Source organism: Pezoporus flaviventris, unplaced genomic scaffold (assembly GCF_033815535.1).
Source record: "Pezoporus flaviventris isolate CSIRO_AGI_PZ_B2104156 unplaced genomic scaffold, CSIRO_AGI_Pfla_v1 ptg000013l, whole genome shotgun sequence".
NCBI classification, from domain to species: domain Eukaryota; kingdom Metazoa; phylum Chordata; class Aves; order Psittaciformes; family Psittacidae; genus Pezoporus; species Pezoporus flaviventris.
The window spans coordinates 25,155,229-25,182,953 of NW_026892561.1; the positions used below are offsets into that span (position 1 = coordinate 25,155,229).

The window sequence follows — 27,725 nt, forward strand, 5'->3', positions numbered from 1 at the left end:
GTGACAGCAAGAGAAGGGGGGAGAAGAAAGGGGCACAGAGCCTGCCTGGGGCAGGAGAAGGAGGAGGACCCTGGTGAGCAGCAAAGCCGCAGGCACCCGGGCCCATCCAGAGAGAGCGCGATCGAGCAAAGGAAACTCCGGTAAAATTCTTATTGCCTTTATTCTGCCCATTGCCTCACACAGTCCTGCCGGCCAGCACACACGCACGCACGCATGCACACACTCACGCACACTCAGGCACGCTGGGAGTCTCTCCCTCAGCTTGGAGGAACCGGGCTGCAGTGAATCCTCAGGGAAAGGTGAGTGAGTCTTTTGGCAGCAATCACAGCGTGTGTCAGGAGCGGGGCGGCCGCGCTGGCGGCTCCCGCTCCTTCTGCATAAAAGAGGAGGCTGCGGGAGGCCAGGCCTCGGCCCCCGGTGCAGCCCCTGCCCCAGCCCCACTCTGCGGCCCCTTGGGGGAGCGCGGCTGCCGTTGGTCGGTCCCGGGGCGGAGGGTCCCTGTGCAAACGTGCTGACGGCCTCGCTCTGCAGTCCAGAGCTGGCCAGGAGAACCAAGAGGGTAAGAGGTGTGGAGCCGGGCTCCTCGTCCCCTCCCTCCCCTTTCTGCTCCCTCTTATTTTTTTTTAATATATCTCTTTTTTTTTTTTTTTGCTTTTTTTTTGCCTAACTCCCTGCATAGTAAATCAGGTTCGGGTTCTGGCGTGCAAAGCCAAGAAAGGGAGCAAAGCCTTCCCTTTGGACACGTTCCAGTGCAGACCCTTGGGCAGAGGGGCCACCAGGGCTGGAGGAGAGGAGTGATTGTCTGGGGCAAATTGCCCCGGCCCTGTTGCTGGCTTGGCCTCCCCTGGCTGCTTCCACACGGGGACCAGAGTTAGGGAAGGCTTCAGATGTGTCTGATGGACTCAGAGGACAAGTCAACAGTCTGTGGCCTCAGGGAGGGGTGAGGACTTGGGGGGGAATAATGGGGTGAAAAGAAATCCAAGAAGCAGAACAACTCTTCAAACTGATGAGCACCGAGACAGGGCGGGAAGCGGGATGTGCCATCTCTGTCCCATAATCCATCTTCAATATGAAGATGCGTTGCTGCCTCGCCGCTCCAGGACACGGGACGAAAAGCTGGGCTCCCTCTCAGCACAAGTGCCTCCGATCCAGGGAAGGGCGGCCCATCCCGTCCTGTCCCAGGTGACCGTCCGAGGCAGAGGAGTGCCATGTGAAGGGGAAAACGGGAAGCCGGGCTGCACCGCAAACTGAACCTGGTTGGCAGGTTCCCTCGGTCCGTTCCAATGCAGAGTCCCCTGTGGTCAAACCTGCACCGGGAGCGTCTGGTTCATCTGCAGCCTCATGTCCTGAATGCTGCTCAGGATCTTCTTCTGGTGCCCTGCTAGCGTCACCCCTATCCTCAGCAGGTCTCTGCAAGCAGAAGGTAAAGATTCAGCTCCTGCCAGCAGCTATACCAGCACGTGGCCCTGCCCCATTTAGCTACTGCCAAGGGACCCCCATCCATCTTCATTACAGCCCTCTGCCAAGTTCCACTGTCTCTCTGACACCACAGGCGGACTGCATGCTGAATCCCAAAGCTTCTCTCACTTGGGAAAACTCCATGCACAACTCAGCCCTCCACACACTAAGGCTGGAGGAGCTGGCTGCTGGAGAGGCTAGGGACAATGTGCAGCAGCCCCAGCCCCAGCCTTATCCCTCCTCCGCAAGCAGGGACTTACTCTGCAGTCATCTGTGCCACCAGGTCAAAGGAGGCAAAGCCGGCATTGACAAAGTTCTCCTTGTACCGTCCCATTTTGATGGCGTCCAGCCAGTCTCCCACAGTGGTGAAGGTGGTGTAATCTGGGACGGTGCGGTCCAGGAGCGGCTGGGAGATACTAAAGGGCAAGAGAGCCACAGGTCACAGGGAGCAGGAGACAGAGAGGTGTAACTGGAAGTGTATCCCTGCCCTCCCAAATCTCTAGTCCCAACCCCTGCAGCTTTCCCTGGTCTGGAAGCAGGGATGCCACTGACCCAGACTGGACGCTGGCGATGACTTTCAGGCTGGCAGCGTTGCGGATGAGCTTGTCCAGCGTGTTGACGATCTGTGCAAACTTGGGCCGCAGGTTGCGGTCCCGCACCCAGCAGTCCAGCATCAGCTGGTGCAGTGCTGTGGGGCAGTCCATGGGGGGTGGCAGGCGGTAATCCTGCTCTACTGCGTTGATCACCTGTAGAGAGACATGCAGAGGCAGGCTGTGAGCTACCTGGGCTCCCATGGGGAGCCCACAGCTCCCAGCTCCCCAGGGAACACTTACATCCTGGTTGGACATGTCCCAGTAGGGTCGCTCCCCGTAGGACATCACTTCCCACATGACAATGCCATAGCTCCACACGTCGCTGGCTGAAGTGAATTTGCGGTAGGCAATGGCCTCAGGAGCCGTCCATCTGATTGGGATCTTGCCTCCCTGCACGGATACACAACTCCATTATTTAGCACATACCTGAGGTGTCTCCCCCTATCCCCAGATCAGTGGATCCCCATGAGTGTCCCATACCAGGGAGCTGGTGTAGGTGGGGTCAGCCGGATCATCCTCCAGGAAGCGAGACAGCCCAAAATCAGACACTTTGCAGACCAAGTTGCTGTTGACCAGGATATTACGGGCAGCCAGATCTCGATGCACGTAGTTCATCTCCGAAAGGTACTTCATGCCGGCAGCGATGCCTCGCAGCATTCCCACCAGCTGGATGACTGTGAACTGCCCGTCGTTCAACTGCCACAGGAGAGATCAAAAGGGTTTTCAACACCCCAGATGGACTGGGGGAGGATCCCGATGTGCTACCACCACCTTCATCCTTCCTACAGCTCCCCTCTTCCCCATGCCATGGTGTCTATGCACAACAGCTCTGGGTATACCAGCATGACAATGCAGAGGGATGGAGAAGGAGGCCTTGGAGCTGCAGCCCCCATCTGGGGCAGGAGGGAATGGATGCTCACCCGGAGGAAGGAGTCGAGCGCACAGTTCTCCATGAACTCTGTGATGATCATGACAGGGCGGCTCTTGGTCACCACACCCTCCAGGTGGATGATGTTGGGGTGGTCAAACTGGCCCATGATGCTGGCCTCGCTCAGGAAGTCCCGCCGCTGCCGCTCCGTGTAGCCCACCTTCAGCGTCTTAATGGCCACAAAGATCTCACGGCGGCCTGGCAGCTTCAGGCGCCCACGGCACACCTCGCCGAACTCCCCTGCAGTGGGATGGGGAAAAAGGGGTGGCATGGTGAGCCATGTGGCAGGGTGAGGCAGCAATCTCAGCACTGCTGTGCACAGCCCCTGGACTTGCCTGCTCCAATGACCTCCTCGATTTTGACACAAGAGATGTCAATCTCTTTGGCAAATTCCCGGACGGCTTCGTTGGGGTCCTCGTAGGTGAAGGGGTCAATGTAGACCTTCATCCCAGGGGTGACTGCAAGAGCAGAGGAATGATCACCAGGAGGGACACAACATAGGTGACAGATGCCAAGCCAGCTTGGCTGGCTGTCAGCCCATCACTCCCAGGCCCTGGCTAGCAAAGCCTGCCCCTTTGCTTGGGCATGGAGCAGGAACTGAGAGGGAGCAGGATTTGGGACAGGGCAGGCAGAGCCCATTGCTGGGCTCTCACACTCACCGTATTGCTGCAGCTTTTCTGTGTACTCGGGGTCCGTGCTGTTGCGTTGCTTCCTGCCCAAAGGAGACGAGAGGAGGTGTTCAGTAACCATCCCTTTCCTGATGGGGCAAAGACATTCACTACCAGCTTGCAAATCCCAGCACAGACAGCTTATGCCAGAGAGCTTCCCCTCCAACAGCCTGTGAGCAGAGCCATCCCTCTGCTTGAGGTGCAATGGGAGAAGATGGCTTAGTTGTGCTGAGTGAGGATGGCAGGAGCTGCTGGGGAAGCAGTGATGCACAATCCTCTCACAGGACCTCTGCTCTGGTCCTGTGCGACAGGTCCGGTCCTTCACTCTCAGACTGGAGCTGCCAGAGCTCTATCCACAGGCAAGAGGGAAAGCTCTGGGGCAGACATGAGCAATCCCTGAAATCCAGCTCTGAACTCCCTCCTCCCTGCAAAGCCAGTACCTGAAGCAGACGATAGCAATGATCACTACAACGATGACGAATAACAGTCCCGCAGTGGCTGAACCCACGATCAGAGGAAGCTCCTGGAAAGTCTTGCTGGTGGAGCCTGATGGAGGAGAAGCAGGAATCAGTGTCAAGCTGGGGCAGCAGCATGCATATTATGGGTAGGGCACAGAGGCAGCCCAGTCCTGGTACCTACCATCCTCTGAAGTTGTCTGAAACTCCGTGGGGAGGCTGTAGCGGCCGTATCCAGCCACTGTGCGTGCCCGGACCTGCACCATGTACCGAGCATTGGCCTTCAGCCCGTCCAGCCGTACTGAGTTCTTCTGGCTGGTGACTGTGTTGGCAATGCCATCACTCTGGCCTTGCTGTAGGGGAGACACGTGGATGTCACCTCTAGGACACAATCCCCCCTCTGCTGCCTTCCACATCCCCCACGCACTATCTCTGCAGAGACCACTTTTGCCATGGTGCTGATGACCAGCCATAAGGGCTGGAGGAAGGATAAGGCTACTCTGCCTTCTGCTTTACCTTCTCTGAGTACTTGATCTCGTAGTCAAGAATGATGCCATTGGGTCTCTCTGGGGGAGTCCATGACAGTGTCATGCTGTTCCCAGTGCTGCTGTGCAGGTGCATCGTAGGCACAGCAGAAGGGGCTAGGAAAGAGGGCAGAGGAGGAATGAGCCATCTGTGCTAGGCTACTCACCCCCACCATCCCACATTATCATGGGTGAGTCTCTGCCTGGGACCTGCTCAGATAACCTTGCTGGAAAGGCATGGAAAAGCTTTGAGACTAGCTTCCCACAAGTCTCCATAGAGAGCTGCGATATCAACATCTTGCACACCTAAGATGATAAGGGACCAAGGGGAGCCTCAGAATTAGCACAGAGGTAACACTTCACCCCACACCTAGCTGCAAACTGTTCTGGGGAAGTGAGCCCAAACTGGGGCTTCCCCCCCACCTCCATTTGCCAGGAGCTCCACACTCCACCCCACTGACGAGACCTGTGAAATTAGATCAGAGTGCGGTGGCTGGAGATTACCAGCACGCTGGAGCTGGGCCAGAGTGGGAGGAAGCAGGGAACGGCAAAGCACTTGGCTGGCTGCGAAGGTTTGGGCTGGTGCTGAGCCTTCCCAGGCCCACAGGGGAGAAATCTCATTTCCTTCCTCCTCCCTTCGCAGCAGGCACAACATCTCTGGGGTAGGTCTAGGAGATGCAGAGCTCTCTGGAGCATCTGCCAATCCTGCCCTTCTCTGCTTGCATGCATTCTGATCTCATCTCCTACAGGGACACGCGTTAAATGGAGAGGACAATTTACCCAGGGGATTACATGCAGGCGCGAGGAGCCAGTAACACAGCAGCACAAAGGACTGCAGCCTCCAAGGCTGTCAGCAAGAAAACCCTGCTCCGCTCTGCAGCAGAGAGCCAGCCCCCACTCTCCAGCAGCAACACTGACCTGCCTGGTTGGTGGTGATATTGACAGAGGCGAAATGGGGAAGGTAGGGGCTCTTGCTGGAGATGCCGTTCACAGCTTGGATCTCAAAGGTGTACTGGGTGTGGGCCATCAGATTGCTGATGTAGATGCGACGCTCGGTGAGGCCAAGCTGGCGCGGCACGAACTCCACGTTGTCGTCACAGCGGGTGCAGAGGTGCCGCTCCACGCTGCACTTCTTGCAGATGACATTGTAGAGCAGGTCATCCCGCCCACCCGTGTCCTGCGGCTCGCTCCACTCCAGCACCAGCGATGTCTCATTCACATTGGAGATGACGTTGCGGGGGGCAGAGGGGACGCCTGTGGGGAGAATGTGGGGGTCAGGGATGGCGCGGCCCCGTGCCTGGCTCACCTCTGGTGTGAGCACAGCACACTCCCTGCACACCAGCTGCAGACCCCCATCACCTCCACAGCAGCCCTCGCCTTCCCTCCTCGCCCCAGGCAGGACTCACTGGTGCAGGCGCTGTCTGCGGGGTCTGTGTCTGCCCGGAAAAAGCCGTTTCGACAAGTGCAGACTGTTGCTGCTCCGGAGGTGGTCCGGCTGTTGGGAGGGCAGGGAGAACAGGGACCTTCCCCCTGCTTAGACTTGAAGGTTCCCGGGCCACATGCTGGAGGAAGGGAAAATAGACTTGAGTTATAAAATGCACTCAGAAAACATTCCTAAACCTCCTTCCCAAAGCTGTGCAGACCCTTCCCCACTGCCCTGCCAAATCTCTGATCAGAGGCTTGAGGTACACAGACCACCTACAAGCCTTCCCAATGCCATCAGCCATGCCCAGGGATGCAGGGCCCCTGGCTGGGGCCAAGTGGGTGAGAGCAGGCTGCTGACACTAGGCCGGGGCACCCACCAGCACAGGCACAGCTCTGCCCCAGAGATGCTGTGCTCCAGCATCAGAACCAGGGCAGCTGGAGATACGAAGAGCTGACTGTCACCAGCACTACGGGGGTCAAGGCAGGTTCTGCCAGGAGAGCACATCCTCAGTTTTGTTACTTCACTGCACTTCCCCTTCTGGCTCCCAGACACAGCACCCTCCATAGGGCCAGTGATCTGTGGAAATATGGCTGGGAAGGAAAGGACCCCTCAGCAGCAGCCCCTGCAAGAGGCCTCTATGGCCCAAAATGCAGCTACACAGCCCCAAACTTTCTGCCTCGGGCTCTTCAGCCACTTCTGAGCCGGGAGGTGGTGGCACCTCCCGAGGCCTGCTCAAGTGGAGCACTAAGCGAGATTAAAACATTCCTGCAGGTCCTTGGCTAAAGAGCTGCTTCAGCACCGCTGCCACCTCCTACGCCCACTTCCGATCAGGGTCCTTTAAGGAGCCACAATTCCTGGGACCCTTCCCGGTTGGCACCAGGGGTTGTTTGGTTGTAATGAGGGCCACGTGAAAGGATTAACAGCACTTGAGCCAAGGACCACAGTGGGCTGAGGAACACAACGCATGCCTCGAAATAGCCTGATTTATCGCAATGCTGCCCCTGGAAGTGCATCCTGTGCTCTGAGTTCGCAGCGGATGAAGTGGCAAGTGACCTGCTGGTGCCGGCTCTGCTTTGGGATCACTCTGTTTACCACAGGTGGGGCAGCATTAGCACTGATGGCTCCAAAGGAAGGAGCATCCTCCTCACTCACCTGGGGTTAGGGCAGCTCCTGAGGGCATGTAACCCTCCTGGCAGCCCAGTCCCACCTCCCGTGCCTGTCCCACATCACCCTCTAAACAGGCGGATGTTTCCTGGTGCTTCACCAGGCTGTGGCAAGCGGAAGTTTCCTGCTATGAGGCATCTCCTGACACCCTCCATGGAAGTTTTCCGGCTGGTTGCAGGCCCATGTGTGGGGTGTGGAGCACTGAGTCACACGCTGCCGGGCCGGCTCCACAGGGATCCACACACAGCTCCAGGGTGCCAGGGGACGTGTGAGCAGCCCCATGATGGGGGTAGGCCAAGCAGGGGACCTGTGCACCCTGTGCTCTCTAGCTCCACTGCATGGATGGGCAGCAGGATTCACTTCCAGCTTCCAGAGTGCGAGCCTCTTGGCAAGGAAACTCCTCTTTGGTCAAAACATGACCAACCACACGGCTCAACTCACTCTGGCTCCTTCAGCTGAGTTCACCCAGCCTCTGGGCCTTCCCTTTGGAAATGAAAGCTTAGCCCATCTCAACTGCTCAGGCTGGAGGGCAAAGGAGTGCACAGATCTGCTCATCGCTGACCAATGGAAGCTCCTGACCAGCCCATTCAGGGTTCCCAACCCTCAGCCCAGGCTACCCTCACCACCACGAAAAGCAAAGACATGGAGAGCAGATGGGCAGAGGTAGCGGAGCAGCCTCAGCACAGGCAGATGCACCCCAGCCGGAGTCCCAGGCGGTTCAAACTGGGTGGATGCAGATTCACACATAAGGAACCAGATTGCTGAGAAATGAGGGATGACTGAAACCTCTTGGACAGGAACATTCTGGGCTCAGAAAGCTGACAAACATGCTTTGGTTATGGACAGGAGCCCAGATCCATCAGGGACAAAACCCCCTGAAATAACAGGCTTGTTAGGGGGGGAGAGAAGCTGGAGCCACCAGAGCTTGTGTGAAGCCGACAGCCCAAGCATGGAATGGCAGCTGGGGACAGCGAGGCACCCTGCAAAGGATGCAGGAGGGATGATGGCACTTGGTGCCTAGGGCCATCTGGTGCCAGCCTGGTGGGTTATGGGCATGGAGGAAACAGTGACCTCCTGTGCAGGGAGGACAGGCAGAGCCGTCCTTGGGCAGCTCCTTGCCATTGCACAGGAGGGCCCAATGCAGAGACAAGGGATAAAAATAATTTCTTCACACTCTCATGCCACTGTGGCAGGATGGGGATGATCCATGCCTCAGCCCTGTTAAGCAGGAGAAGAGCAGGAGGACCGAGGCCCAGATGCACTCCGGTGTTGAAGTTTCCAACTCTGCTTAATAAATCAGAGCATAAAGACCTTGGTGGCAGCACGACAGCTATCAGCCGCCACATTTGAAGGCTGTAACTGAGCTGAAAGCTGATCCCAGGTCCCCAGTGGATAAGCCGCTGTGTCATCTCTTCTCTGCAAGAAACTGCCAGTATAACAACCACTGTCTTGGCCAGCATACCGGGGAATGAGCCTGGGAGCTCCAGAGCAGGAACGTGACTCCATCCAGCTGGAGCTGGGGAGCCAGGCTCCCTTCTCCCTACTGAGAGGTTTGCATAAGCACTTGTCCTGCTGAAGTGTCCTCAAATAAAATAACAACCCTGAACCTCGGCACACAGATCACATCTCCTGGTGCCAGGCTGTGGTCACCTCTGGGGAGAACATGACAGTCACTGACAGCCACAGGATAACAGGTCAGGGAAGCACAGCAGAGCTGCCCAGCCTGATGAGGAGCTGCTGGTTTGACAGGAGGGAGATGTAGCCTGGCCTCACTGTGGGGATGAGCTGTGGAGGGGATTTGTGCACAGTGTGGGAGGGAGAGGGGCAGTAACACAGCCCAGGGGCTGCTGCAAAACTGCCCCTGCACCCTCTACGGGGCACCACCCACCCAGCACGGCACGGCACCCACCACTGCCCATCCAGCTACTTCTGCCCACCTCTGGGGCCTGATCCTGCCTCACAGAACTGCAGCACAGGGCTGGGGGAAGATGAGGGCACTCTTCCCAAAACAATCTCCAACCCGGTGAATAAAGTCCAAGGGAGGGAGCCAAAAAAACCACCTCCTGGCAGCAGCAGTGAGCAGTGACTCATCCCGCAGGCAGCCTCCATCATTGCATGGGATGTGGGCAAGCAGCAACGAACCCTGCATGCATCCCCAAAATTTCGGAGTGCCCTCCCTTGGGAAAGGGAGGAAGCAAGGGATAGCCCACAGCATATTGGGAAATACCAGCCCCAGACTACCCTGTTTCAGGTCTCACCTGCTTTCCCATCCACACAATGCTATTCCAGGCCAAGCAGCATCCTTCCAGCTATTTCTCTCCTTGTAGGACTGAAGCAGAACGCCTCGCTTGAGCCTAGATAAATTAAACTGATCACATCCCTTTGTCCAGCAACCCTGTAATTTCTTTAAAGGCAGCAATCGAGTTTGCCTGGGACGATCTGTGCTTTATGAACCTGCACGGCTCGCTCCCTTCCCGCTTTCGTAAGTGGCTGCAGATGGATTAGAGCTGTGGAAGTAACAGCCTGGCTACAACCGAGGTGGTAACTCTGGTTTTAAGTCTGTCTTAAAAGGCACTTGATTTAGAAAAAAAATAATAATAATGAAAAAAAATCACCCTTTGGGTAGAAATATTTCACACTAGCGCAGTCTAGAAACGAATGGAATAAACCTGAAGGGGAGAGAAAGGGAAGAGGCCCCGGGGGGTTGAACAGTGGCATCCAAAGAACAGGCGGGAAACCATTTTATCTAAAAAAAAAAAGGGGGGGGAGAGGGAATTCAATAAGCAAAGCTGCCTCTGGAGCCACAGCAGGTCACAGGCAGGACGGCAGGGGCATATTTCCTCGACTGGGTTACAAGTAACCCATTGTGGAACTGCCTGGCTGTAACCCGGCAGCTCTCCCCTGCCTGTGCTGCTGAGCTGCCTTTGATCTGGGAGTCCGGGCAATTAATAGCAAGCAGTTTCACTTCCTGGGTTTCATGCAGCAAGCCCGTGTTGCAACGCAAAGCTGCAAACAGTTGGCAAGTGTAATGCTTGCTTGGCATTTTTCTTCTTTTAATACAGGGTGATGTTTCCATTAGTCACTGATTACACGGGAAATTTATTTCTGCAAAAATTCAGGTTTTGGCCTCAGCCTGACCTGCTATCACCTACTGACAGCACCCAAACACGCAGTGCCTGGTGCCATCAGAAAAGGGATGTCAAAAAGGCTGAGAAATGGGTCCAAGGAGAGAGTCTCAGTCCCCTTCCCGAGCAGAGGGTAAGCTCTGGGGGCGCCATGGCCCCTCTGCAGGACCCTCCCGATGTGAGAAGCAGGCTTGCTGCTAGTGCTGTCATGGAAGCCTGCCCGACCCCAAACCTTTCTGTCTTTGGGTGAAGCCTGCAACACGAGAGGTGCAAACCCTGGTGAATTTGGCATGGGGAGCACATGCCCGGGAGCATTTTCGGGGAGGTGCCGCATGCTGAGTTGCTCTGTGCCAGGAGCCCCGCACTACTCAAAGGAAACTCCCACCACCTACCTGTGCAACATGGGGAGCACGTTGATGTCAAATCCCCCCAGCGGTTTGGGTGCTTGCAAACCAAAAGGAGGAGGGATGGGGGTGCAGAAACGCTGAACCCCGGGGGCTACAGGGGGTGAAAGCAGGGCACCCCTGCCTGCGGAGGCATGCAGGAGCCTTCATCCCCCTCCCTGCTCAGCAGCTCCTCTTCGTCCTGCAAGAGCCGCCTCTGCAGCTCTGCATGGCAGGGAGCCTGTGGGAAGCAGCACAACCCCCAGAAGGGCCATGTGCTAATTAAATAAAGATAATGAGGCTGAGAATGAGATGCCAAATCAATGCTGTGGCAACTCAGGACTAGAGCGCCAGATACCAGCCCGGCGTATCGCATTACAAAGCATGCCAAAGAATCTGCCTTCAGCCGGGCGGGATGAGCCCTCGGCTCCTGAGGGACCGGGATACAAGCTGCATTGTAACAGGTCTGAATGCAAGGTCTAATCCTGGCTCTGGATGGAGATAAAGAGGAGGAGGAGGAGGAGGAGATCTTCAAAGGCCACTCAAAGTCTCGGGAAAGGGAGAGATTTACAACAGGGCTTATCCCATCTAAGCAGTAACTGGGTATTGTTATTTATTAAAATGCCATCTGGCACTCAGAAGTGCTCCTCGCCTGCATGGTGAAGCCCTGGCGGGCTCCCTGGGGCTGAGTGCCGAAACCCCAGCTCCACGGGGCTGCATCCGCACTGCTCCCCACACTGCGGGGGCTGAGCGCCTTCTTGGCGGTGCTGGGCTGCCGAAGCAGGGAAAGGGAACTTCCAGCCAAGAGCAGAAAAGGGAGCTGCAGCTCCAGCTTCTCCCAGCCCTTCTTCAGCTGTTTCCACTTAAAACACATGATCACATGGCGGAAAAACTGATCCTACAAGCGCAGCGCAACTTTCCCAGAGAAACGTGAGGACACCACCGCTTCTGCCCAGCGAGAAGGCAGGCTGCCGGATGGAGACGTGCCCACAGCTCAGTATGGCTTCCCTGCAAGCTGGGGAAGAAGCTGAGGCCTGGCAGGGGATATCAAAGGCGCTGGGAGAGCTGCTGTGTGGGTGTCTGCCCATCTGGGGTGATGCGGAGAGGGGACCTCCCCCCAGGCTGCAACGATGCCCTGAGCCCAACACAAGCTCTTTGTCCTGCCTTGGGATGCCCCTGCTCAGCACAGACCAGATGCTCGCTGGAAACTCACCTTGTGCCCAAACCCTCCCACACCCTTTATGGTCCAAAGATTGCCCAGTCCAAGCAAGAAGAAAAACAGCTCCCCAGGAGCATACGCCCAGCACACGCTTAAGTGCGCGCTCTTCACCCAGCGATGGATGCTTGGCACTGGTGTCCACCTACCCCAGGCAGAGCCAGACAGGCTGCTCACAAGACTGATGCCGGGGGCCAGGGCACCCAAGCTGGGGTTGTGCTGGCATTGATGGTGCTGGAGGCTCTGGTCCTTCGGGCTGAGCTCTCCCCAACCAACTGCAGTGGCACTGCCGATAGCTACACTGCTCCCAAAGCAAATGGAGAGGCCAGCCTGGCCCAAGACACACGTTATGGGCCATCCCAAATCACATCGCCCCTGCCAAGAGAAAAGGGCTGGCGCCAAGCACCCTGTCATCAGCAAACACAAGGCATCCAAAACTGGGGACCCAGCCAGTGTCCAGCTCCCTGTGCAACACCTCCAGCGAAGGGGAGCAGTGACCTTTCCGCCCCAAACCCCAGCCACCCCAGGGTAGGGTCCTGTGTACCAGAGACCACTTCCAAGGCAAGAATCATCCCAAGGGAGAGCAACATCCACCTGGGCAGGTTTTTCCTTACCAACACACCCAACCTGGGGTGAAACAGAAACACCAAAGCCACTATGGGAGAGCATGGCAGCTGCAGTACCTGCACAGGACTATCCTGCTGCCCAGGATGCCTCTACATCCCAAACACCTCCATGTGTAGGACGCTCTTCCCTGCCTTCCGAGCAGGGACAGGGAGCTTTGGCTGCCCTGTCTTTGTTCTCCTCACCACCCTCCCCACAGCAAGCCCTCAGTACTGGCAGGAGAACATGTACCCGCATGGTTTCTCCTGAAGCCCGCACAGCAGGGCCCTGCTCACCACCGGCATTTCTGAACACTTCCGCACAAACAGCATGAAATTATGCTTGCCAGGAATAATCAATTGCCCCAGCCATGAGTACCACAGGAAGGAGAGGAGAGACACTGGGAACATCAGCAGGGGCAAGAAGGAGCTTTCAGTAACGCTCAGGGGCTGGATCCCTGCTGAGGACCATGCCTTGAGCTGCGACTCCTGGTGAGGAGATGCATCCCTCAGAGGATAGCACTGGGGGATGCTAACCAGTGCGTCACAGCAGACGCTGTGCCAATCCAGACCACAAAGGCTTTAAGGCTTGCAGATGCTGAGTCAAACTGCAGACTAGTCCTCTGAGATACCACCCTGCTCCCTCCTCGGGCAGCCTGCCCAGCTCCCAAGCCTCTGAAAACAGACTAAGCTCAACACAAAACCGACTCTTCCACATCAACACATCCATGGAGACAAGAGCCATGGTCACTCTGCCACACACGTACCTTGGCACTGGGTATCCTTCATGGTAGGCTCATATCCAGCGGCACACGTACACGCTCCCACGGGTACCATCCACTCGCCATCGCCATTGCAATACAGCTTCAGTGGTACAGACACCTCCACCGCATTGGGGATGCAGGTGCCTGGCGCGATGACCAGAGAAGTGGGCTCAGCTCCCGTTAAAGTCTCCGGGAAGATAGCAAAGCCAGCAATGGTGTTGGAGCATTTCTTGTAGAAAGCCCGGACGGAAATAAGGGACATGCAGGCTCCCAGGTCTTGGAAGGCAAGATAAAAGCCATTCTTTGAGAGAGGGCCAAAACTGCGCACCTTGGTGTTCACACGGCCAGACTCCAGCTTGGAGAAGCTCTCATCTGGGGCAATTGTATCCACTTTGATATAGGGGTTCTCCATCCAGAAAGGGCTGTTTGCAGAGGCAGAATCCGTATCTGACTCATAATAGAAGAGGTTGAAGGTCTCTTTGCAGGAGCCAGGGATGTTGGGGATGCTGTTGCAGTCCCGCACAGTGAACTTCAGCTCCACGTAGACACGCTGGACGTCCTGGCGCTGGATGAATTTGGTGCGAAGCCAGTTGTTCTGGTTGGCCTCCCGCACGTTGCACACCTGGTACGTGCGGATGGGGTTCATGGCCTCGTCGTAACCGCTGACTTCTTCCCACTGCGAGTGAGAGAGGAGCAGGTTAGATCCTCAGCTGGGGAGATAAGTGCCATGGACCCACTGCGAATGGTGTGGGATCGGGGGGAACAGGTAACAGGGAAGAGCAGCAGCTGCATCACCACCAGTCCCAGCCCTCCTAGTCATCAAAGTGACAAACAGCAATCTGGGCCAGGGACCACAGTGCTCACACTCTGCCAGCACAGGGTCAGAGGAGATGGTTTCATGAGATAAGAGGATGGGGGGAAGGGGGAAGATGCAGCCAGCTCTGCAAAGGCGCTGTCGAGCAGCCCTGATTCCTGTGAGGCTAGGTCCAGCTGTGCCCCTTGGAGGTATGGACTGGGGCTGGCTCCCTACTTACCCCTGTCTCCGGATGAGTTGTCCATGCCAACTCCGAGGTCACCCACTTCGTGTCCATCAGGGTCTCTGGAGAGAGAGGGAGGAGAGAAAGAAGTAATTGGAGATGAAAGCCAAAATTAGATGGAAAAAACCCAGGAGGAGTGGGGGAGAGGAGAGCCGAGCCTGACATTTCTGTGAAAAACAGCAACTTGGGGGGTGAGACATGGTGGGAGGAGGGGGAGCGGCACAGACAGGCTCCAGATTTTTCTCCTCCCGTCAGGAGAACAGGAAGAGTGAGGCGTCCCCAGGGAGCTGCGCCGGTGCAGGGAAGCAGCATGATGAGGAGCTGGGCAGATGGGGACAGGGACAGGGTGCCACCCCGGCCACCAGTGCAATGCCATGACTCCTGGCCAGCTTGGGGGGATGAGGCCAGGCGCCCCTGTCTGCGCCCTCCCCCTTCAGCTTTGGCAGGGCCTGTATTTACTGTGGCTGGGGTTGAAAGGGCCCGTTCCCATGACAGGGAGGTGCGGGCCAGGCAGGTTTATCCAGAGGAGGAGGGACTGGCAGGCTGCTCTCCCAGAGACGCCCCACATCACTCATTTTACAAGAGGGGAGAAGAATTTGACCGTCTGGCCAACATTCCTGGAGCAGACTACAAGACAAACCACCCCGGCAGCATTCCCCAAACAGCCCCAGCCCCAGCCTTGGGGGAGCGAGACGCTTGTCTGGGAAGAGCTGCAATTGCAGGCAGCTGTCGCTAATCCTGGGCAGAGCCGCACGGCTCTGCGCAAGCACCGTGCACAAAACCGGGAATGAAATGCAAGGATGGAGGACAACAATGTGCTCCAGTGCCAATGGCCCCTCTGTGGGCTGCTGTTCAGTGACCCCTGCTCCAGGGATGGCCCATAGGCTGTTTGGAGGGGAGCACGCACCACTGGGGTCCTCTGGACTCTCTCCTGCCTAGGGGTTTTTGGGGCAAGGGGGATGTAAATGGCAGAGCTGAGAAACAGACCCTGGAGACCTCAATGCGCTCAGAGGGACTTTGGTGCCTGCCCCAAGCAGGGCCCAGCAACAGCTCCAAAATACCTCCCTCCTGAAGGCACCCCCCTCCTGGGCTGCAGGGATGGCCTCATCCCAAACCCTGCACAGCTCAAGGGCTGTCCATCAGTCCATCCCTCAGCCCATCCTGTCCTGAGACGCAGGGCAGGCAGTCACGGCTCTTTAGCGGCTGGGAGCTGCTCTATCTCCATAGCTGGGACACAAGATGTGCTGGGGCAGCTCAGCTGTGCCAGGCACCACGGCTCAGCCCCAGGAGTGAGAGGCAATTTCAGATTCTTTCCTTCCACCCCAGGAAAACCACACGCTGGCCCAGCCAGGGAGGAAGCATGGAGGAGGAAGGAAATACTGGGTTTTGGATGAAGCCTGGCTGGAGATAAAACACCTTCCTCCTTTGTCCCAGCCCAGGGAGACCCATCAGCAGCTCCCATGCCAGCACCCACAGCCTGGCCAGGAGCATGGGCTGTGAGTGCCACCACAGGACAGATAAACAAGCACATCTGGGGACATGTGGGCTCCCCGACCTGCCTTGCTGTTTGCCAGGATCCCAGCCTGGCTGGCAAGTCTGCCTCTCACCCAGGCTCTTCACCTGGAGCAAACACAAATGCAGTCACATTGCAGGCTGGTGGCACTGGCAGCAGACATGGCACTGCGGACAGTGAGGAAAACCCCTCATGGTGCCAGCTCCTATGCCAGGAGAGGGCCAGGGAGGCAGCACCTATAACAGGAAGGACAAACTAACACCAGCTATTGTTTGCAAATAGGAAGAGTGCATAGGCGGTTATGGGGCAGTGGTTATTTGCTATTTCTCAAGAACACAAACTAGGGATATCCACAAAAACAAAGGGAGAGAAAGAAGGAGCCCTCTGCCAAGCAGGTAATGCAGGGCACTCACAATGAGGACATGACGAGGGCTGGGGCACAGGATGTGCAGGATAGTGCTGGGCACACACGGGGCAGCCTCTGCCTGGTCCCAAAATACTGCCTGTCCAGGGGATGCAGTAAACCACCATCCCTCTCCCCTCCTGTTCCCCACAGCATCATCTACCAATGGCCGGCTTGGGCATAAGACCTCCCTGAGATGTTGCTGTGCTCCCTAGACTCCAGCACCGGGGTGACTTCCAGGGACCACAAGGGAGCAGGTTGTGGAGCAGGGCCACCCACACCTCTCTGAGGGACAGGCACAGCCCCAGCTGCCCTAATAAGGGCACAGCAGTGCTGCGCAGGGCCCCAGCATGCCGTGCTGGCAGCAGAGCAGAGCGAAGCGCATGCTCAGCACTCACAGCACACCGGGCTGCCAAGTCCCACACAGAGACCCTGCACGGGTCCTGCTCCTGGCACAAGCTGCAGTGGGGCTGGACCCAGCAGGAGGAGCAGAGAAGGGATGCGCTGCATGCTCAGGGCTGGTGTGGGTGAGTGGCTGCTGCAGTGAGTCAGACCAGGGACCTGATGGGGATCTGGGTGGCAGGGTGTGCCCATGAACAAGGCAACACAAGGATCCCATGGCCAGCTGCAGCAGAGCTGGGCTGGACCTGACCACGTGGGGAGCTTTGCTCCCCAAACCTGACAGGGTATGTGGGAACTCCCCTGCATGCCAGCAGGCCCCATGAATGCAGCCGTTGACATACTGGCCCAGCCCCAGGACAGGACACATGGGCAGCCATGCCCTCTGGCAGCTCCCTTCCCCATCAGTGCTGGCCCAGGGCAGAGACATGGCTTGGACAGGAGGCTTGCTGCATGCATCCTAATTTGGCAGCATCTACCATCTGACCAGCAGTGGAGGGAAAAAACCTGACAGAGCCAAGCTGACTGCTGGCGCAAGAGCCACGTAAACCACACAGAGAGCGGGGAGGGGAAATCATAAAATCACTGAGCAATTCAGCTAAAGGAAACGGCTGAGCATGGAGGGCACAGGGGTTTCCTGCAGCCTTGGGAGCAAGTGGGGCCAGGTGGGGTCAGTGGTGTTCCCCAGCCCCTCACAGCCTCTCACTGTGAAGGTCACAGGTAGACAGCCCTGCGGGCTGCGGTGCTGCGTGATCCCGTGGCCTGCAGCAGCACGCTGAGCCAAGCCACAGAAACTGCTCTCTGCCCTTAAAGCTACCGCAGAGACCTCATGACAGCCTAGCACCGAACCCATGTCCTTTCTGGGTTTCCTAAGTGCTGGCCCCCCATGAAAATGCATGCGGAGATGAGCAAGCACTGGGTTTCAGTGGTTCAGCAGCACCAGCTGCTCTTTCTCTCTGGCACACAGTGCCAGAGCTGGGCTTAGAAGAGCACAGGTGGTTTCCCAGCTCAGTTCAGGTTTGCAGGTGCTTCAGAGGGACGTGAACAGTGTCAGGGCTGGCTAAGCAGTGAGTCAAAGCCACCTCAATCCTGAGCACCCCAGCAAGATCCCGGTCCCATTAGTCAATGGGAAATTGGCTCCCAATTTCACCAGCTTGGGGAAGTCACCCTAAGGCTTGCTTTATCATTGTCTGCAGTGCTGGGGAGTTGTCCTCTCCTTATCTTCAGCTGGGCAAAAGAAAGGGATGCACTCAGCAAGTGCAGCAGGTCATAGTCAACCCCGTATAAAAGCAGGATTTCCATGGCAGAGGGGGATCCCAGGGCAGGGAAAAAGTCTCGTTCCTTGGGCAGAGCTGTGTGCATTGCTCTGGCTGCCTCCTCCCTACCCTGCAAAATCTCCTCCCAGGCACACCCTGAGCTGCAAAGACCAGTGGTCCCCCACCAGCAGTCGTCCCATCATCTCCACAGAGTCCCCAGCAGTTCACTGGGTGTTTGAAGCCCTGGTGGGGACCCATCTGGAGCTGGGGACCTCTTCCTCCCCATGCAGGGGCTTAGGAATGTGGCATGCAGAGTCTCAGGCCAGCAAAAACGTTTGAACTCCCCTCCAAGAGGCCCAGAGAGCCCGTCTCGCGCTGCTGAGTGGCAGACGCGCGCAGCAGTGATGGCTGAGCCAGAAAAGAGATGGGGGGAAGACAAAAAACCAAAATTCTTTCAAGATGAAGCCACTGGGGAAGACTCAATTATCTCCACCAACTGGCTCCGATTTGAATGCTCTCGCCTTTGAACATGGGATCTGCCGGCTTTTATCAGGATGCACTGGCAACATAGGACGCCAGCTCCTTGCCCCGATGAGAAGGCAGCTCGCGCAAGTCCAGAGCATCCTGAAAGAAGGCAATGGAGGAAAGTTAGCAAAGACACTCACACAGCCTTGCCACAAACAGAGGAACCTGTTCTGCAACGTGCCCATGCTCTCTGGGAGCTATGCACCCATGGCACCATGTCTGCAGGAGCTCAGAGTGCGGCGAGTGGTGCGGCCCAGCCAGCGCGCCACTCGCCCCATGCTGGGCTCCTGTAGGCAGCATCGATGGCTAGGCCATTTTCCCCAGGATGTGGCTCGTCTTTTGCTGTGGTGGCTACTCACAGCAGTGCTGGATGCTTCTCCCCCTTACTGCTGCGCTCCTCTGGAAGGAAAGGCAGCTTGTTTAGGGATGCACTTTGAATCCTGGTGACTGCCTGCTAGTCAAAAAGCCACCAAAAGGGGCATCTCCCCACATATTTTAATTTCCTCCTCAGTTTTGAAGATAATTACAGCAGGAGTGAGCGGCCTTGCGCACTCTCCATTCAAGCACCTATCGGTACAATTAATCCCAGCACTGCTCTGAACAGCGGCACAAAGGGCCTTTGGTGTAAGGTCCTTTATCTGGGAACAAAGAGCTGCCTGTGGGAGAGAACCTGAGGTTGCACTTTTCCCGCTGACGAGTGTTTCCCATACACAAAAGCTGAGCCACACATAGCGCCCTGCGTGAGCATCAGGTCTGGGAGACCCCGCAACATATTTTCCTGGAGCGTGCCAAGCACTCGGATCCCTCCTCCTCCAGGAGGGACCTTCCCTCTCTGACCCCATCTAAACCCTGTGGCCATCATCCTCCCAGGCAAGAGATGACCCGGCTCCAAGGCCAGAGGACTCCACATGCTGCGTGCAAGGGGAAAGCACTTCCATCCCACTCAGCCCACGGCGGCGCATGTGCACTGTGATGGGGCACCCCACAAATGGCAGCTTCAGAGCTGTTGTGTGCACAGGAGGTGACATACCGAGAGATTTCGGCACTCGCAGCCCCTCGTGCCCAAACTACACTGCAGGGAGGCTCTTGCTGATGCAGCCGACAGCCAGGAAGAGCAGTGAGGAAGACTGCATCCAGAGAGGGAGGGAGGGAGGGAGGGAGGGAGGCAGCACTTAGAGTGGGCCGGGAGTACCCGTGGCGGAGATGCCAGGCACGGGATTTGGGAGCCTGGCGAAGGTGCCGGCAGACGCTGTCTGCCAGCTCCCTCTGCAGGGACGGGGCTGGCAGCACTGCCGGCATTCCGCACAGCCCGCGCCCTCGTCCTGCCCGGTGAATCCGGCTTCCCCGGGGAGCCCTCCCGCACACCGGGCTGCCTCAGCGGCTGGTGCAAGGCCGGGGGCCGCGCGGGTCCCACCGTCGCGGCTGTCGGTGCGGGCAGCGCGGTTCAGCCCCAGGGAAGGGCTGAGCACTCCCTATTGCTGCCCACGCTGGGAACCCGCTCTTGCTCCGTGCGGGGCGTCTGCTGCTCCCCAGCGTCAAGTGAGGGACGCTGGCCCCACAGCTCGCCCTCTCCAGGGGTATGCAGAGCTCGGGCCACCCATGCCCACCAACGCGCCCTGGCCCCAGGTGTGGGGTGAGCCAGCGGCTTGCCAGTGAACTGGGAACAAAGGGAAGAGGGAAGGGGAGGAAGAAAGAAAAAAAAAAAAAGGGGGCCTGTATCACAGCTGTGGCCCTTCATGCCAAGGGCGTTTGGCCCATCATCAAAGGGGACTGGATTTGCTGAGGCAAATGATGACACATCCACTTCAAGCGGGGCAGGTTCTGCCTGCTGCTGGAGTCGAGCCAGCAGAGTGAAGAAGTACTGTGGGCACTTAATAATAGACTCATTATTTCTGCATTATGGCAGGGCCCAGAGGCCCCAACTGAGATTAAGGCCCCTTCACACACAACACACATGCATGCACAGGGCAGACCCCAGAAAGCCTGGCCAAGGATAGACAGCACCACTGGTCCCAGCACTGTGGCCGATCCTGGTCTGGCTGGCACCACAATAAGCTCCCTGCACAGCCAGAGATGCCAATTCCAATGATGCTACAAGGATGCATCCTCCATTTCTCAATCCCACTCCCACAGCAGGATATAACAACCTCACATGGGGAGACAGCCCCATAGGTCTGAACCATCAGCTGGCTGCATCTCGCTCGCAGTCTCCTCATCCGACCCTGCACTTCCTTATGGGCCAGATCCAGCTCCCAGATGACCAGGAGCTGCCTGGCATGTGGGACTGAGGGGGATGGGAGCGCTCCCCCTCCATCCAGCCCTGCCCCGTCGTCCACCCACTGGCTGCTAACTGGCTGAAGAGGGTTTTCCGGCTGTGTGCTCCTCACCAGGAGCTGTTTTCTGATGGCTGCGAGACAGACTGAAGCATGTGAGAGAGGACAGGTGCCAGCTTTGCAAAAAGCAGATCAAGTGGCAGTGCCTGGGATGCGGGGAGGGACAAGCGCTCATTTCCTCCCGGTCATGCACTGGGCCGAGCTGGGGAGGACAGATTTCTGCCATTCTGTGCACAGGGACATGCCAAGCCAGGCTCCGGCACCTGCGGGCACCCATGCTCTACACGCTCCCCTCCAAAGCATAGTACTTGGGGCCTGGGGCTTTTGCAGGATGGCAGGCTCCTGCCTTGCAATCGCATGCCAAGGACACGTGCAGCCTGCTGCCCGAGCCCTGCCAGGTCCCGCTCTCACAGAAAGGCCGTGCTGATGCTGGGAGAGGACGTGAGCCAGCTGCCTGAGTCCAGCCCTGCACTGCAATTACTGTTCTATTAATACCGTGGGGATTTCAGATGTCAGAACCCGGTGTGCCACACCAGGGTCAGCTTGGCCAGGGAAGAGCTGCCATCCCTGCCCACGTGGTGGATGCGCCTTGGTGCTCACTGCTTCAGCTCACCCCAGGGGAAAAGCCGCTTTCGCTCTGCCAGGCTGTGGGCAACGGGAAAGGACAGATCCCACGGACAGCCTCTCAGCCCTGCCTGCTGCCAGACACACTGCCAACCTCAGAACAACTGCAGCCCACTCGGGATGGGCATGTCTCTGCCCGGCCCATAGGAAGGGGCAGGCAGGAGCTCTATGGCCAGCAGGCAGGAGAGATTTATAGGTCACCGTCCCCAGCAGGAATGGCTACGCAGCCACCCTCCACTGCCACAGAAACAACTCATCTGATTGAGAAATGCCAGACCTGTTTGAGCTGCGAACGCCATCAACCAGGACGTAGGCAGCAAATTGTCCCGCAAAGCCACCTTTGTTTCCAGGCCCTGCTATGATGGGGATGCTTTTGCCACCTCCCTCCACAGCGCCACTGCCCTGTGGCTGTGGCTTCATGAGGCAGGTGTCCCCATAGGGCCACCAGGCTGAGCTGGGGTGGCACGGGTGGATGCAGAGCCCCAAAGTCCCTGGGGGAAGGAAGGGAACGTGGTCGGTGCTGCAGGCCTGCCTCTGCAGGGCAACCATTTGCAGCAGGCTGATGTCCAAAGGGCCCCTCTCTCCACACTCCAGCTCCATTTTTTTTCCAGGTTGTACTTCTGGAAAGAGCCCAGGCAAGGAGTAATGATATTTCAAAACAAAAAAGACGCCACCCCCTCCCCAAAAAAGGTTACTTGCTGCACATCCAAAGGTTCGCCCCACAGACTGGGTGGCTCGGCTGCCAAGCTCCATCCCATCCCAGCAGCACGGAGCAAGACTTTCTGCCAAGATCTCCCTCCTCTCTCCTGCCTGGGGCAGTTACCCAAATCTCCGCGCTGCACTACGCTCGCTTCCTTGTCTCTCCTCGAGCACCAAGCCCATCTGGAACTGCTTAAACCCAAATATCCCCCCCCTCCTTCACCACCTCCCCCACCCCCAAAGTCAGATTCTTCCAGAGTTAAAACAAGCACAGAGTCAGGAGGGGGTGCCGGGCCGGGCTGACTCGCTCCTTCATTTCAGTTTAATTTCTGGGGAACTAGAATAAATCTGTTCCTGGCGATCGTTCAAGCCCTGCACATTTTTCTCATTAATAAAAAAAGGCCTTGGATAGCACGCCGCGTGTGCGTGCGCACCCGCCGAACACCCCCTCCCCACGGGGTCCCTCCCGCGCCCCAGCCCTTGCCAGGCAGGCGTCAGAGCACCCAAGGGACAAGCAGGACTGGTTGTGTGTGTGCAGGGGGGATAGGGACACCAGCGCCCGTCCCCGGGACACGGGATGGGTTTCAGCAGCCCTGCATGAACAGCCACACCTCAAAGAGGAACAGGGAGCCCCAAATCCCCCTGCAGCTGCCATGGGGCAGGAAAGCCCCAGGGGAGGGCTCCCCTTGGAGGGGTGTCCCTGCTGCCCGCCTCCGGCACCGCAGCCCCAGTGAGGCCCCCGGGCATTCCTGGGGAGGGGGCTGGGAAACAGGTGTTTGTCAACAGCTCCTGCCACATGCATGAGAAAAGCCAGGCCCGGCAGCACGGAGCTTAGCAACGGGCAAAAATAAAACGCAAGGGCCCCCACGGCAGCCACACCACACAGCCTTTCCCCGGGACCCCCACGCCATGGAGCCTGCACCCGGCCCGGCTGCTGCACTCCTGCATCTTCCTAAGATGGCTCCCTTCCCTCTTCAGAGGGGCAGCCATGCAAAGCCGGCCCTAGGAGCATGGGCCGGAGGGTCTAGCTGCACTGAGGGAAAGCAGACGCTGGGGAGGGCTGCAGCGCCTTTGAAAATGGCGGCTCTGTGGGAAAGGGACACATTCCCGCTCTTAAGCTCAGCCCCACGAGGCCTCCATGATGCCGAAGCCAAGCACCAGGACTGGCCTGCCAGAGGCAGGCTGCCCACCCACCCTGCTGCATGGCCCCTGTTGGACTCCACACCGAGCGTGGGGCTCAGCTCCGCCGGGGGATGGCCGTGCCCTGCCACCAGCTCCCCCCCAGCCCGAGCAGCAACAATAAAAATGCAACAAAACACCCAAACATGGAATCAAACGGGAGTGTCCCCGCCAGGTGGGAGTGCCATTGCTACAAGTCTTCAGGATGGCAGCTTGGCCCCATGCTACTGCAAGGAGCTTCTTGGTCATGGAGGGGCACCCCCATCCCCACTGTCCCCTAGACGGTTTGCTTGGGAACACTCCTGTTCCAGGAGAGACATCAACTTGTTACGGCTTCAACCTCAGAGAAGCCCAGGGTGATGGCAGCCACTGGCTCCACCGCAGCCCACAAGGATAGTCCCCCTTTCCCCGGGTTCTCCTCAGGGAGAGGCCAGCACCCACCCCACTGCCTCTGCCAGCCGCGAATGGGGATTCCGACCCCAGGGCCGCAGCACCCTTCCCCCAGTGCGGCTCCCAGGCAGAGACGCTCAATCCCGACAAACCAGTTTGACTCAGCACAACAGGAACAGCTACAATTTTAAAAACATGCAAGTCTGTGATTCAGATTGCTCGGGCTGCTTTAATTAAACACCAAGCTCCCCTGCTCCAGTGGCAGCAGCAAACGGCTCACGGAAAGAAAATGCAACAAACTGGTTTCCCCAAATGTCTCTTGCAGTAAGTCATCACAACAAAACAAGGAGTTTCGGTTCATTCCATAAAAACCAGAAGCCGCTATTCCCAATTGCAAGGGTTAGATGGGCACAGCCCCGCAGCCTCTACAGCTGAGCTGTATACTGGGTGAGAAACACAGGCCTGCAAACAGACCAATGCTGCAAGTTTTCTGTCTTCCTCGGCTCTCTGCATGCTCCGCCTGACACAAAGGAAAGCCCTTCTCCCCGCCTTGGGAGCACGGACGAGGTTAGCTTCGTCAAGCAGAGCTTTTAACAAGGAATGGGAGATTTAATGAATCCAGCAAGCATTGCGGAGCCCCAGGACCCGCTTTCCCTCACAGCTCTACCCCAAGCATCAATAAAACAGCAGGGCTAGCTTCCCCCCATCACCCTGCGGAGAAACATGCCATTTCAGTGAAAAGTAATTAAACGGAAAGCAAATCTCCTGCCAAGAAAATACCTGGCAGTTCCAGTACAGGGGTCAATTAAGCAGGGGCTTGCTGGTGCAGAGAAGAGAGTGGTCAGCCTGTGTAACGCCTGGCTGGGGTTTGGAAGCTGCCAACGGAGGAAAATACCCCCTTGAAATCCTCCTGCTTCAGGGGAGTTTGGGTATTTCACTAGAACCCAAGTTGGCTTGGGGCTACACGCAGCAATGTGGTCCCTCTGCACGGCATTTGTGGGGGAGTATGTGGGAAACCCCAACTTTAAATGGAGTCCTGTGCCCAGAGAGGCTGCTCGGGGCAGGAGCTGCTTGGGAGCACAGATCCTGGGGAAAGCAGGTCCCGGTCTCAGCCCACCTGCACCCCTGTGGCAACGGGCAGATCAAGACTGTGGCTATCCACACTCCCTCGGGCAGATGTTTTGAAGCCTAGGGTTTTATCTCTGGACAGTTGGCAGGGGCCTTGCACAAAGTACATTCCCTATGCTGTTTCATCGTGTCTGCTCCCCACAGGGTCTCTGCTCCCACAGCCCCACTGGGACAAACTCCTCAGCTCCAACCCCTGCACTGGAGAAAGGATCCGCTGTTGCCCCCGGATAGAGCATTCCTTCTGCAGCCGGTCTGGGGACTGCTGAACCGGAGAAGAAAAACACATTGTGACTTCAAACAGACCCAGCGCACTTACAGGATCTGGAGAGAAACCATTTTCTCCTTGGCAGCACAAAGCCCTCACTGAGCTGCTGCCGAGCGCGGCTTTTCCCCTCCACCCTTGTGGGGCCTTGTAAAGAAACCCAACTCCCCGCCAAACCCTTGGGAATGGCCAGTGCCGTCCAGCCCCAAAGCCTCCGGACCTTCCAGCTGGGCGCTGGCCACAAGCCCTGCCTGTTGCCCCCTCAGAGGGGATGGTAAGGTGGACAGGTCCGGGGAGCGCTCACTGCCATTGTTGTCTGCAGGACACGCGTGCGGATTTATGGCCACGCCAGATTTATGATCAGCACTAAAATATTTGAACAAACGTGCACGCTAAATTTACAGTAACTGCTTGAACATGCCGGTCTCCATGAGGAAGCAGTATTGCTAGCTGCCAGAAATGCCCAGTGCAGCAGAAGCACAGGAGCTCACTGACCCCAATGCAAGCAATGGCTTCCTAAATGTGGGCAAGGCAGAAGCCTCTCCCGGCCCAGCTGCAACTTTCCCTCCAGCTCAGACAAGGCTGAAGGGGAAAAGAGAGACAGAGAGAAAAGATGAGAAAAAAAAAAGGAAGAAGGTAGGAAGGAAAGAAAAGGAAGAAAATCCCAAGGGAATTGGGGTCAGCCCCCAAAATGCTGAGTGGCTGCCAGCCAGCCCTGAAGTGGTCCCATCGGGCTGGCACCCAGCTGGGCCCTGACCTCCTCGGGTAGTGTGTTTGTCCCCTGACCCCTCTGCGAGTTTGGGAAGCTGAGAAAACCCAGCGACTCCTCAGCAGGAGCTGTTTATTTTCTCTTCATCCGGCTTTTCACACCGCTCCATCCCCAGACGACGGCAGGGGAGAGGCTGGGGATCCCTGCCTCTCCAGGGACCGGAGGGACTGTCCCTAAGCGATGCCCGCTGCCAGCCACCATTCTGGCTTTCCTTTCCCAGTTCCCAAGCTGTTGATGGGTAGGAGCGAGGGGCTGCCTAACAGGCATGGGGCCCCGCCAAGCTCCCTGCCCACAACGTCATCCTCCTGCACGTCTCCGGCAGGCATGGAGGGCTACCAAGGCTCTGCCCAGTGCAGTGGTCCCCGGGAACCTCCATCCAAGAGGGCTGGCTGCAGGCAGTCTTCTGCCTTCTCCTCCTGCCGCGGGGCTCCCGCTCAGCCCGGAGCTCACGGCCCAAGCAGGCCCACAGCTCTGTTTCCTACGGCGTACAAAGGAGAACTAGCTTTTAGGGTTGTTTTTTTTTGTTTTGTGTTTTTTGTTTTTTTTTTTTTCCTCCCTTTAAAAGAATAAATAAAAAAAAAGAAATCGCAGGGAGGGAGAACGAACCGAAACGCGGGCAACAAACACCCCCCAAACTTTTGACAAAGCCCAAAGCCGGAGGAACCGTGTCCACCAAACCGCAGCGGTGGGAAGGGCTCCTTCCCACGGCCACTCTCGGTGCCGCAGCCCAAACCCCGCACCGCCGGGCGACGGCGGCGGAAGCCCGAGCGCAAAACTGCCTCCGAGCAAGCGAGAACCTCCGCCACAACCCGCCCGGGCGGGGGCACCGGCAGCTCCTCTCTTCCCGGGGTTTCTCCCTTCCCGCCTCTCCGGCGGTGGTTCGGTTACCGGACACCGGATCGTCGACCGCCTCCGGTTGAAGCCGAGGCACACTCTGTGCCGAGACAAAACCCTGCCCGGGTCCCCGCCTCCTCCTCGATGCGATACGCCTCGCTCGCCCGGGGACCTCCCGGTCCGGCAGCAGAACCAAGACCCGCGTTTCTCGCTCAAAGCCGAGAGGAGACGGGGCTGCCCCGTGGGCCGGGATTCACCCTACGAGGTGGGGACAATTAAACCCGCCTTTTATATTCGACTCCAAGAAAGCGCGGGGAGAGACCCCCCTCTTTTCCCACGTTCTCACCCCTCTGGAGAGGGCGGCCGAGCCGATGCGGCACGCGTGGCCGCTCACCCCCCGGCGGTTCCACGCCGGACCTTCGGGGGTTGAGGCGATGGGCGCAACGAGCCCTGTCGGGGCAGGGATAGAGTCGGACACGGCACACGGACACTCCTCCGACGGCCCCGCCAGTTCTGGCATGCCGCGAGCTTCCACTGAAATAAATATGAATATTCCAGCCCTCTCGGTCGTGGCGAAAAGCCTCGGAACGTGAACCGCGTATCCAACGAGGCGCCGCTCCCTGCCAGCATCCGCCGGCCGCGGCCGCCGCGTCTCGGCCGCACCGGGCTCGGTTCCACGGGGCGTTGACTCTGAAACCTACTGAGGGCGGCTAAAAACTAGGAGCTCGGCTGGGGAGCGCTGCGGTGGCGAGCTCCCCGCGGGAACAACTGGGCGTCCGCGGCGCGACGAGTCAAGCTGAGCCAACAACAGACGCCGAGGAGGCCCGTGGGCCGGGGACACCCTGGAAGGTGCGTGCGTATGTGTGTGCGCGCGATCACACGGGCCCCGGTGCAGCGGCCGGGCACGCCCGCCCGGTACTCACCCTCCAGAGCGCGGCGGCCGCCGGGGAGCAGCAGGAGCAGCAGCAGGGGGAGCAACGGCGGCGGCGGCTGGGGGGCCCCCGGTCGGGCTGCGGCCATGGCGGGGGGCGGTGCGGGCGGCCCCGCCGGGCAGTCCCGAGCTCGGCG

The 27,725-nt window shown here is 58.0% G+C and overlaps 2 protein-coding genes across 3 annotated transcripts in view; both read right to left on the reverse strand.

Annotated features, from left to right (window-relative positions):
* CLCN2 (chloride voltage-gated channel 2) overlaps positions 1-27,725 on the reverse strand; it is an 82,844-nt gene that overhangs the window by 55,056 nt on the left and 63 nt on the right. The window lies entirely within an intron of this gene.
* EPHB3 (EPH receptor B3) lies at positions 142-27,720 on the reverse strand. Of its 2 annotated transcripts, none has more exons than XM_061452377.1 (16): positions 27,581-27,720; positions 14,341-14,405; positions 13,310-13,982; positions 6,033-6,188; positions 5,545-5,880; positions 4,619-4,743; positions 4,287-4,455; positions 4,088-4,193; positions 3,639-3,691; positions 3,315-3,437; positions 2,972-3,219; positions 2,532-2,747; positions 2,292-2,441; positions 2,011-2,204; positions 1,719-1,874; positions 142-1,410 (listed from the first exon to the last, which is right to left on the reverse strand). In XM_061452377.1, the coding sequence occupies exons 1-16, from the start codon at positions 27,675-27,677 to the stop codon at positions 1,302-1,304; spliced, it is 2,976 nt and encodes a 991-aa protein (XP_061308361.1). In that variant the 5' UTR covers positions 27,678-27,720; the 3' UTR covers positions 142-1,301. The 2 variants fall into 2 exon arrangements, with proteins under 2 accessions (XP_061308361.1, XP_061308360.1); XM_061452376.1 differs by having other exon boundaries at positions 3,639-3,736.

What these genes read in the sequence shown, in the direction of transcription:
- EPHB3 (XM_061452376.1), bottom strand. Translation starts at nt 27,677, where the DNA reads ATGGCCGCAGCCCGACCGGGGGCCCCCCAGCCGCCGCCGCCGTTGCTC. An exon ending in CGGCCGCCGCGCTCTGGAGG is followed by an intron (nt 14,406 to 27,580) that starts GTGAGTACCGGG and finishes CTCTCTCTCCAG; the next exon opens with AGACCCTGATGGACACGAAG. An exon ending in ATTGCTATCGTCTGCTTCAG is followed by an intron (nt 3,737 to 4,087) that starts GTACTGGCTTTG and finishes TTGCCCCATCAG; the next exon opens with GAAAGGGATGGTTACTGAAC.